This window comes from Rhynchophorus ferrugineus, unplaced genomic scaffold (genome assembly GCF_030347505.1).
Source record: "Rhynchophorus ferrugineus isolate W39M unplaced genomic scaffold, kcgeb_rfMv2 rfM4, whole genome shotgun sequence".
In the NCBI taxonomy this organism is placed as follows: Eukaryota; Metazoa; Arthropoda; class Insecta; order Coleoptera; family Curculionidae; genus Rhynchophorus; species Rhynchophorus ferrugineus.
This window is the reverse complement of record NW_027472583.1, coordinates 36202478-36215201: the sequence shown is the minus strand read 5'-3', so window position 1 is coordinate 36215201 and position 12724 is coordinate 36202478. Positions and strand designations below refer to the sequence as shown.

At 31.5% G+C, this 12724-nt stretch overlaps 1 protein-coding gene across 3 annotated transcripts in view; it reads right to left on the bottom strand.

The window, feature by feature from the left end:
- The window catches only part of sr (zinc finger domain-containing protein striped), a 67342-nt gene extending 54695 nt beyond the window's left edge, over window positions 1-12647 (bottom strand). Inside the window, exons 1-2 of one of the 3 annotated variants that reach the window (XM_076403729.1) lie at window positions 12226-12647; window positions 1260-1480 (exon numbers count right to left, since the gene is read on the bottom strand). In XM_076403729.1, the coding sequence (XP_076259844.1) occupies window positions 1260-1355 (96 nt within the window). In that variant the 5' untranslated portion in view covers window positions 1356-1480; window positions 12226-12647. The remainder of the gene's footprint in view (window positions 1-1259; window positions 1481-12225) is intronic. The other 2 variants (XM_076403730.1, XM_076403726.1) reach the window with 2 other exon arrangements.
- Between the last annotated feature and the right edge of the window lie 77 nt (window positions 12648-12724).

Sequence of the window (12724 nt, the reverse complement as noted above, 5' to 3'; positions counted from 1 at the left end):
GAATCAATTATTTCCAGATGTTTACATGCGATTAAAAAGAGTCACATGGAGGGAAAGTGAAATGATTGAAAGAGCCACATGAAATGATTGAAAATACTATTTCAAACTGTTTCAACATCGCAGATTTATTACCTTCAGGTAAAAAAAAAGTTTTTCTGTGGAATATTGGCTATGAAAAATAGATCTGCGACACCAATTTGAACTGCAAAAAACGTATGGGATAATCGAGAAGACACATCCACAACAAAGCGGAATATACCTGACCATGAAGTCTTTCGAGGTATGTGGTGTTATCTGTAGGGTGAAGCGTCGCAGGAGCCGCTAAAATGAAAATTGCAGCTGCAGATGACTGAGAAATTAGAATTATGTATCTTTGTAAAAAAGACCAATGCCAAAAGACAAGACCAACACCAAAATTTTATATCGACAAAATATCGCCGTGTTCTGAGATATATGGGAAGAAGTTGTAGAAAATAAAGGACCATAATTTGATGTATACATAATTTAGTGCTTGCATGCACCGATGCATATTGTCATATTTAATTTATTTGCTATTTTGTCATACTATTCACTACTTTGACAAAAAAAGCTCAACTTATGGTAAGATATATATATATATATATATATATATATATATATATATATATATATATAAGATACAGGTATATTGTTGTATATCCTAAATATAAAGCTACATGAAGAATTTTTGCAAGAATCTATTTTTTTTTGGCAATTTTGGAAAAATGTTTGTATCCCATATCTATATTAAGAACAGTATTACTATATTAAGTGTTAAACTATCTTTGGTAACGTATTCAATGTTAGTATTTAAGTCACAAAATCCACCAGAATCACGTTAGGTATGCCAAAATCAGCATACAGAGTAAGTATGATTCAGTACATGTGCACTCATTTGGTATAGGGGCCACAACTAAAATTTTGTAACTATTTATTATTTATTAACTATATTAATTATTTGCCGGAGGAACCGATATTGGATAACCATCAGTCCAGCTAACATCAATTTTTAAACCTAATGCTTTTAACGATTGCAATAAAATTTTTATTCTATAGATAATGTCCCATTTATCAAAGCTAATTTTATTTTTGGTTAATTCTTTTCAAGTCACTATAAATAATACTAATACCATAAACAGTTTTTCTACTAGCAGTTTAGCATAATTTTTATTAGAAACTATTTAAAAATAGATGTGATTCCTGTAATTGGAGAAAATATTATTCTAATTAAGAATATTTACCTGTAATATGTCAACAAATTCATCTCCGTTATTATTAGTGGGGGGTACTCGTGTTGCTTCACTATGTTGAGAATGGCGCATAGCTAGTGTTAACATTTTGACAGTTAACCGATTGACAAGGGCTTGAGAAACCACTTGTCATACGCATTGGGAAACAGGAATGAACTGGAGGACTTCTGAAACGGGCGAATGGCAAAAGCTGACGGATCAAGATGGCGAACCTGGAACAGAAAACAAAAAAGAAATTAACATCAAACATGAATGAGAACAGTTTACTTTTGGAGAGCGACGCTAAATTTAGCGATGATCAAATGTTATTTATTGGGATTTTTTCAATATTCTCATTGGGTTTCATAAGAGAAATGACCCTGGTTTTGTCCAAAATAGTTCGGACCTACTTTCTACATATAGATTTGCATTTCAACTAATTAACATTACAGTTTTAATGAATCATTGCTTCAGTTATATATGTAAGAGCAGGATTACTAATAAGATTTCAACATCTCTTTGTTAGAAACACTATTATTTGATGATTTTCATTTAAAAGGTTGTGCGTTTGATACTATTGAGATGTATCATTGTGTTTTGTCAAAGTTCATATAATCGTAGTGTATTTCAACTAGACCTAGAAATCCTAGAGTCGTAATCCTACAACATATTTATATCATTTAATTTACGTACAATTTTCCGAATACTAAATTGTTTTAAATTATATGCGAAAGGAAAATTATGGTACCAGTACATCATACAGGCTGTTTTCACAGAATGCAAAGGTGCACAGGCGATAAAGTATACAGAAGCACCCAAGACAGTTTATTCATCGTACAGAAGAAATTGGTCTATGGCAGACCTGAACATGGTGAACGTTGCGTTGAGGCCTAGGTCTTTAGTTATAAGAGATACAACAAACCCAAGAGTGCATTTATTCGTTGACCAGTATTGAAGGATTTTGTATATCGTTTCCTACTGAAGCTTAAGACTGGCTTCATGAGAGTTACAAAATTTCTTCATAAAATAAATTAACTGTTATTAACGCGTATGCTGAGTCTAAAGTCAATCATAATGTACGAACATTCGTTATGTTTAGTTTTAATCGCCCAAGTATTTGATGCCTCAAAGATATCCGAACATAGTGTTTTTCCAAATCTAAACAACTATTAGAGCATGGCTGACTTGATCGTGAAGTGACTGCCGTGTTTGATGATACTGGGTTAAAAAAAGGAAAGCGTCCATAATTCAGATCACTGTTTGGAATTGTTAAAGTGGAATAAATATAATTTCTTTTAAATATTAATGAAATAAAGTAAGGATCAGGATTAGATGGGAAACACTGCGTCTTCACTACATCCAAATAAAAAATCATCAACAGAATGGAAACCGTTGGTGAAATTAAAACGTTGGAATGTATATATCACTCTTAAACTAGAGTATCTAGATTAATAAAGTCGAACTTCCAATTTGATTTGACGATTCCTTAATTAGATCATAGACATGTTGAGAATGTACTAAAATTAATTATATGTATTATTAAGTTTTAGGTATCTATAAAAAACTGTCAAATACCCTAACATATGCGTGCATTCCATGGTTTTAATATATCTCTATCTAAAATAACCATTCGTATCATTTCGTATTAGTGAGTTGTTCAGTGTACAAAGACGCTGATTATTAAGCATTTAAAATTGCATTTTCGATATTCTTTTGTTGTTATATTTGTAGAAATTGGGAACTGAATCCCTGGAGAACAAATACTTTTAGACTTTTATGGTGACACCTCTTCGTTATATTAAGTTCGAAAACAACGAATTGAGAAATTTATTGTATTTTAGATCAAAAAGGAGGGAAATTGGCCACATGGAGTGACTGGAAATATCATTTCGAAACTTTTGAACATCGCGGTTTTGTAGCTTTCCAGACAATAAAAATATTTCTGTAGTGTTTTGTAAAAGGTGATGAAAAGTGTATTTGCTGCGGTAATCTTAAGAGATAAAGCTTACAGGTAAGCCTAGGAGAGCTACATATATGGGCATTGAAGCGTAATGACCATGTACCGATGTGTACCGAAATTAATTAAACAAATTGAATAACATATTGTTCAAAAAAAGCCCCTAAAAGCGAATAACACATGCTAAAATTTCCTTTTCAGCTTGAATGGGAAGTTCTGCCGACACACGGCACCCTCACCAGACATAGCGTCTTCTGAAAAAATAGGTACAGGAAAATGAATCAGTGTAATGGAAGGATGGAAAAAGTTGTAGAAAATAATGGACAACATTTAAAAAAATACGTATTGTACCAATTTTTCTCAAATAAATGCCTTTTGAAAGTAAAAAATTATGCCGAATGAATATGCAGTATACGTAATATAAACGAGAATTTTTCAAAAGTTATATTAAAATTGAAAACGCTTTAGTTTTCCAAAAATATGTAGAATAACTATGTTAAACATCTATATTATATTTTTATATTAATTCTATAAAGCCATTAAAATAAAATAGTGATAGTACCCGACGGTGCGATCCAGACAATTCAAAGGATCTTTATCCAGAAATTCTATTGAGATTATATTTATTAGAGTTTAAAGCTGAGCTACGACTTTAATTCGTTTAGAGTGGTTAATTGACGCGACGTCATTGCTATTGGTGAACTGAATATACGTGTATCGCGTTATAAAATGGCGACATATTGCGCAGAACATGTTAAATAAAAACGAATATATTCAAAAATTACTTACAGGTCAAGAAGGACACTTGTTTGTTCTCGCGGTTATATAGGGTCATAAAACCCGTACATATGTTTGATTTTTGCCAGAAATGTCGGGAAAAACTGTTCTTCCGCCAACCAACACAATAACTGTCAAAAAGACGATAGTGCTGCCTCCAAACGTACGAATTTCAGTGGTGGACCGGTCTATCCGAATTAGGAAGCTTGCTTCTTCAGGCTTTTTGGTTTTTCAGTGCTAATAACCCCTGTTGCTAATATGGATATCTCCATAAAGAGACTGACCAGCTTCACTGTTCTAATGATGTTTTTTTTTATTATTATTATCTCGCATATTATATTTGTGGCAGTTTTGAAGGAAAAATGCAAATATTCTCGACGATATGATAATTATCCTGTTTTTCCTGCATTACCATATATAATTTTTTAGATTTAGTGGTTCTGAAGCTTATTCGCTACGTTTCGTTTCGCCTATTAAAATGAATCAGAAAACAATTTTGATTTTGCGCAAACCATTTCTCGTTCATGTTTGATAGCCTATGCGTAATTCTATTAATAACTTGTAATCGATGTTAATTATAATTAGAAGTACAAATAATTTAATTAAGCATGGCATTTTATTTAATAAGTGTTTAAACTATTGTTATAATCAAATAATTACTTTTGTTTCAACCAAGAATACTTCTTTGAAGTAACTTTATAACTGGTAAGGCTATTTCTCACTATGAATTATATTTCCTTATAAATACTAGGTTGTATCGGACCTTTTTAAGTATAAACATTTTACTGCAGTGTAAATAACTTATATTTTATATACTTTTATACAGTCGGCGCTCTTCAGGGTGTTTTCTGAACCAATACGCTGCTGTTGAACTTCGAATATTCTTCACTCAAGTCTCGCCACATATACTGTTAGTATCCTATTTATTAGATCGCCTTCACAAAAGTCTGTCTTTCACCAAATTAGTTGTCATTACTTTGGTCTATTCTTCACTAATTCTCAAGCCATAAGTCATCTCTAAGTAGTCTTTAATGCGAACTACGGCCTAAAAAGTGCTACAGTCCTCAATATTTGTACAAACGAATCATCAAATCATCATGAGGTTATAATATCAGGCTAGTTAAGGAGTTTGTAGCATCATATTGAATGCTATGTCTGTCTGCAAGAACTATTCATGTTCCACTATTATGTTGAAAAGTAATGTATCGCATCTCAATGAGTGTATTTTTTTGACAAATCATTTCACACTCGCACACAGCTAATGGAAAGCTTCAATAGTTATATCAATCTGAGTGACTATTTTAGTATTATGAATTATACAAAATATTGTTTTTTATTTTATTCAAAGAAAAGTGATGAGAACAATAAACAAATACCAATGATGGAATTGAGCTAAGATTACACAAAAAACATCACACCATATTGGAAAGTGTTTCAGGTGCTTCTAACCCCCAGCAGGAAGGGATACGCTGTGGGTACGCAAATAATTCAGCACCATGCTATTTATGGACACACGAGCTAGTCAGCTTTAAGGAAAAATTGGATGGATATTGACCACAATATTCAGTTAAATAATATTCAGTTAAATAAGGAGATTTTAGCTTCTCTGTAAGACTATTTTGAAAGAAGAGGTTTTCATATTCATAATCACTAAAATAATCTCAACAAAAACAAGGGCTATAAGACCTTATCTTATTCCAGTTTTTTTTGTACCAATCGTGACAGATATGAGTATTTTCTTAAGTAGTATAAACTGATTAGTAGAGTTTCAGTATCAGAGCTCCCACACTGTAGTCGATAAACTAAATAACATCCAATAAATAATCACGTATGAGAAATATCTTCAGCGTTTTAAAGTAGATAAAGTTGCTAAAGAATATCTACGAAATGTTACTATTAGTTGCTACGAATTGATATGATTGCCGCAAGTTTTGAGAGAAGTGTGAGAGTCCGACAGAAAAGTGATGGTTAGGGATGAGTAAGGACGTTTATAATTTATTTAACGGAAAGTCATACCGAAAATGAATTATATTTTACATATTTTTAGAACGAAGAACTGGTGAGTGCAGCTCGGAAAAAACAACTTTTGAATTCCTTTGTTAAGATTAGATTTAAGATTTATCAGATCTCTATGCAAATATATGCATATATAAGAAACATCATTATATATAAGAGCCGAGCACCATTACAGTTTACAAGATATCATCGAGGCGATATGGCAACGTTGTAGAACATAATGTAGTTCGCGACCATTGAATTATTAATGTGATTCAATTTAAAATTCTAAAATTTGTGGTAGTCAACAAAATGGCGCGATTATTTTTAATATATCTAGTTTTGTTTTTGTATATTTGGTATGGTATTTAAAAAGGACAATTTACAAAAAATAACTCTTAAAAATAATATGAATTATTATTAGCCAGCTTGGTTGCGTGGTAGAGACAACAGGACGGTCCCCCTACTGTTGCGATAGCCGCGGGTTCGAATCCTGTTGGGGCCTGGTCGTAAATTTATGTTATGATTGTTTAATATTTGTGATAGTCCTAGGCACGAGTGTAAAATCCGACAAGGAAAATTATCCCAGTCACGCCATTGGGTAAGAGAGGCTGGGTAAGACCGGATGTCTTCTGGGATGATTTCTAAAGTTGGTCACTCGCCATTCGGTAGGCTTATTGCTGAGGACCGTGGTTCGGAGCCCCCTTGAAATAGTAGGTCCAGTACAGATAAACCCTTAATTGGTAAAAGAAGACTAAAATATGTAAAAAAATATGAATTATTAGGTTCAGTATTTAATTTCAATAAAAACAGAAATATTTGATGAAATTGAATGTACCTCGAAGCAATCCAATCATCGGCCCATGTTTAATCAGCTTAAATAATTTTTAATAGCAGCTGTATTGGATAGAATGTGTTTTTGGACAATTTATTTTTTCTTACTTGGAGTAAGTCATTGTTTGTATAATATATCAGGTTTCATTACATAATAGAATATTGGCATGGTATTCATTTTGGTTATGATATTAATGTCACGTATACATATTCTTTGAGGTTCAGCTTATCATGTAGATCTTTTTGAAACAGTTTCAAGTACAGACTTTCAACTATATTTTGATTACAAAACTTATTTTGTTACTGAGTTCTTATTCAATAAATCGTCAGTTTGTTGGGAGGTAACTAGACAGTTTAGAAAATAGAAATCTTTCTCTTCAAAATTACTAATATACATTAATTTAAATTTTATTCACCCTAGCTATGCAAGTATTAGTAATGTCTGATTTTTGATATCCTAGATGGTTATTGGTTGTGGTATAGTTTTCATTTTAGCTATAGTATCATAATTTTGTTTATATCTTTAGACATATATTTTGATTACCAATATTATTGCAATCGGTTTTTGTTCATGGATCTTCTACTACGAAATCGTTTTTCATAGATATCCTTCATTAAACATGGTCTTATTAAGATATAACTAATCCTTTTTAAAATTACTTACTTACTTCTTGAAAATAAGTTATTTATTTTAACTTAAACTATATATATCAAAACTTTTTTGAGTCTTACTGACACCAGCCATTAAATAACCTAAATCATTGCGGTATTTCATCTAAGATATATCATGGTTTAAGCTTAAAAATAGTCATTCTATAAATTATTCTATTAATAATACATTAATTCGCTATATGTTAATTAATATAGATCAAGAATTATCACCAATTAACATCCGTAACGTGGCCATTTGACTAATTAACGCTGATTTATAATGAGGTTTTGGATCTTGACGAACCTTTTGCTTTTGCAAAATACGATGGGAATTCACGAGAAATTATTTTTCTCTTTTCTAAGTTATTAACGATAATTACGTAATATAATCCAACGGCAAATATGTATCGATATTAATTAATTTCGCAAATATCTTTTCAATATTTCCATATACATCCCGATGCGTATAACAAATAATTAAATGTGTTTATAGCTCACGATATACATGTGTTCGTTAAATTAGAACATAAGCTAGTGCGATAATATCCACCAATCATGTCAGGCTGTACTCAAGAATCCATGTCTTAAGAATGAACCGAATTTCCAGGCTTGGTGGTTCTCGATTAGTTTTGCAGCCACTAGACATAACTTTAATATATGTTTTATGTGTTATATTTGTTCTAATATTTCAATAATTTGCAAATATATAATATACCGTATATAGTTTGGCTTAAAACCTATTAGAATTTAATTAAGAACCCAAATATCAAGTCTGAACATTAATTTTTAATGACTTAAAACGATGTTAAAGATTCAGAGGTGTTAAATCGCATCTGGCACATATGCAACCCACTTTATGTTGAAGCCTCTAGGGGAAACTGACATGGTTCACTTTTTTCAGTGCATTGAAAATGCCTGGACTTGTACTGAGTAAATCGCTTTTGCGAAAAGCTTTACTATTTTAATGCAATTTGGAGAAGAAGACGGCTGAAGGTCATCGAACGCCGTGTTAGGCTTATGTAATCATACTCTACCGATTTCAACTGGTTCTGACGTGGTAACTTTCACACCGAGGACAAAGAGCTTTCTGGGGTTTTGCCTCCCCAGAAGAGGATTTTAGGGCATTATTCGATAAATCCTTAAATGTGGAGTGCTATCACATCTGACCGGCTGACTGTCTGACTAATGCTTTACTTCTTATGAAGATGCCAAAAAATATGTCGGTTCGTGAATAGCCTCAAAAGATACATATAGTCTATTCAAAGTTTTATTATATATACGTCATCAAGACGTTAAATGTATTGTTTACCGCCATTTGTAAATTCGTTTCAGAATTGGACAATATTTTCCTTCTCATTTTATTCTAGTTAAAAACAAGCACAACGTTGTGTGATTTTTTCGAACGCATAAACAAATGAGCCTGACAAAGTTGTTCGGTTGTCAGACCTATGCAAAATTCTTGAAAGCAATAGCGATAAGAGGTTATAACTCTAACTTATACACTATTTTGGGTGTGTAATTAACTATAGTTTTTAGATGTACTACATGTTAAAATAAATTATATTTGATAACATTTTTGTTCAATTATTTTATTTAGATTATAATTTTGTCCTATGTGAAAGCCAAACTGAACTAAAACTCGAGTTGATGCGGCAACATTGCGACGTTTTGACAAATTTAGATGACATATGTACAAAATAACTTTGAATAGACTATAGTTATTTTTTTATGGAATTCGTAAATTATTTGAAAGATGGAAAAAATAGCAACAAAAAATAGTAGCAAACTAATTTATGGGTCTAATAATATACAAGGGTTTTTTGTGTAGCTTGCATTATTATTTCATTATTATAATTAATTAGCAGCATTATTATTTAATTAATTATTTGTATATTGTATTAAGTGAATAATATATTATAACTAAAATAGTTATAATACATTATTCGCTAAATTTTTAGTTTAATATGTAGATAACACTACTGTTGAAACAAGTTGACATGAAGTTGCGTGAGATAGTTGATACCTTAAATATTTTAGTGTGTTTAAAATTTCAAAGACAATCATATGTGGACGATTTAGAGAGCTATTTAGAGCTGTTCAAAAGCAATTGATGCAAAATTGGTTAAATCTAAACACTTGAATAATAATATATTTTTTTATAGAATTCGTAAATTATTTGAAAGATGAGATCACTGTCTGAATAGAGAACAGAATGAAAGCCATTCAGTGCGAGCAAACAAAAATCGTTCTACAAAAATTTATCAAATTTTCGAGTTTGTTTCGAGCACTTTCGCTTTTAACTTCATGTGTGATAATAATGTCCATTTCTGCGAACGAAGAACAACTTGTATTTCACAGATACTAGCATTCGTTTTATGACATATTTAAGGTAAACTGTCTGTTCACTGTTAATTCGGAAGTTGGAAGTTGGAAGTATCGTGATTGGATTTGACAAAAATGTTATTGTCAAATATCCATTGCAAAATGGAATAATTTGTCTCTTAAGCAATGTTTTGAACCTCAATGTTACCTCGTTTTCACATCCAAAGTTGCATTATATTAACCATCAGTACACGCGGTCCATTTTAGGTTCCGAAAATCCACTGTTGCCTCCGGAAATAGTGATGTCATTATTGGAATGTTACCATAAATGGTCATTATTTCTTTCAATATTTTTTATATTACAGTATTAGGATGAACAAGTGTACTACCAATATATACTGACTGATTTGTTGTGTAGACATTTTCACAACAAAATTGCTAGTATCCGTGAATTACTTGACCGTGTATGTATTAAGTTAGGTAGCCATGCCATTGGATATATATTGGTCACCGCGCAACTTTAATTGGAGATAATTGAGGATTGTTTTCTCTGAAGATATGTACCACCCATTTAATTTGAATTACCTTTCATAAATAATCAGTTAACAGTTTTGTATTGAAATAAAGAGCAATTTTGAAAAATATTCATTGGTGTAGTGTCAATAGCATTATTATGACATAACCCTAATATTCCATATCTTTATTTTGTTATATTCGTTTAGTTTAGATTTCTGATTTAGTTTTTTAGCTTTTCATTACAGTTCAAAACTGGCCCTCCATTACATAAATTATGAACAATTAGTTAGCACCCATTTAATTTAAATTATTTTTCATAAAGTGTCTGTTCAGTTGAACAGTGTTCTGTTGAATAAAGGAGCAATTATTAAAAATATTCATTGTTGTAGCTTTTTGAATTTCTATTATCTTTCAGTTCAGATTTCTACTGTAGTTTTTAACTTTTTCACAGTATAAAGCTGGCTCTCTATTACATCAATTGTAATCAGTTAGCTATAATTCATATAAATGTAACGATTGAATTTTTTTAAATAAAAAATTGAAAATTGGATTGTTAAAAAAACCTCAATAATTCAGATATATGTAAATTATTTTTATAGAATAACATGTGGACGCAACGATATAAATTATATAACTATATACTGCTACGCAAACATTTATAGGTGTCTTTTTACAACATTACAAGATTAAGCAGCATGTCAAACTGTCATCAAAACTTGAACTATTTCGGGATAAAAGTCTATGTTATCAAATATAATGGAGCAATTAACGGTGGTGAGGCTCTCCGCATTAGCAACGAGTGCTACAGAATGATGGTAACCGATTTCCTTTGACCTAGATAAAACAATGTGGACGTGAATGACGTGTGGTTCTAGTAGATTAGTAGAAGTTTCATGTGCCACCCAGCATGAAGAAATTGAGTGTATGATTATTTTAGCATAGATGACATGAACTCCATGAACCATCAAGATTATATATCGTGTGTCATGATCATGTTTCAGAAGTAACAGGTCAATAGCAATAAGTAGGAATCAATCAAAGCTCTTGAAATTAACATATCAAGTCATTGATCAAATTCAACTGAATTTAGGCGATATGACATTGAAAATTGGTGCACTCGGATTAATATAGGAAACAACTGCGGATATTTTAGCGTTTTTATATCTCATACATAATGCTGAAACGGGTTCTTGAATATAAAAAATAAATTGAAATTGTGTTAAAAACTCACACACGCGATTGTTTGAACGTTTTTAATTAAATTACAGTAATAATAATTAATAAATTATGATGTTCTAAAACTCAATTAATTGATTTTAAGTCATTAGCAACCCATTAGGTCAGGTAACGCTTAATTACTTGGTTCAATAACATAATACTCATATAATAATTAATAAATAGCATAATACTCTTATGATTCTTAAACATACGGATATATATGATAATATTTACAACGTAATTATGTTGTCTAAATTAATTTTTTAATGAATTAATAACAAAACTATTACTTGATATTACTTGATTAAATGATAACAACTCAATATATTTTATTAATTCTTGAAACAAGTATTACTAGGTAATACTTTAACATAAATAAAAGTAATTATATATAGAAAATTAAAAAACGAAACTGTATAACTATTTAATATTTTTAATAACATAAATTCTAACCGAATTAGTGGAAAATTAAATAAAACGGTTTCATTAAACTTGAAGTTATTAATTATTCAACATTGTGAATAAAGGGGAAGTGTCTATTTCAAAACTAGACACATAACCTATTTCTTAGCATTTATATTTAAGTAATTTTTGCCTCAAATTTGACCTGAAATCGTGTATTTTCGTTATAATTAACAGCAAGTGGGTTGTTACGCATCGAATAATCAATGTGAATGTACAGAGACCGGTTAAATCTTGAATACCAACCAGCATTGACGATATCTAACCGTTTTTATGCAGTAAGGCACTGGTAAATGGTCCCCGAAAGAGAACTCGTACGCCTTCCTCCTGATAAACACATCACATATCACTGAAAACATTCGTCGACCCGCACTGTAGCCATCACAGCGTCACAAAAAATTATTCCGCCGAACTCGCGATTGTTTTTTTTTGTTTTAAACACCAACCAATCACACTACCACAACGATTCGCCGAAGTTTTCGACGGTCCAGCCGCGGTCTTGACTGCTGTTACGAATTGTAACTGTTACCGTTTGAACAGTTGATCAGAACAAAAACCGACCACAAAAACAAATGAAAAGATTGCGCGAGAAGACCCAGCAAGCGGCCGATTGACTGCTCCGTTTGCGAAACAACAATGATATCAAAGCGAGCCATGAATGAATCCTCGCTATGCCGCCATGTGGAGCCCACGTAAAACTGCCGCCCCCACACTATGGCTACGTCATCGGGACCCGGTGGTCGAC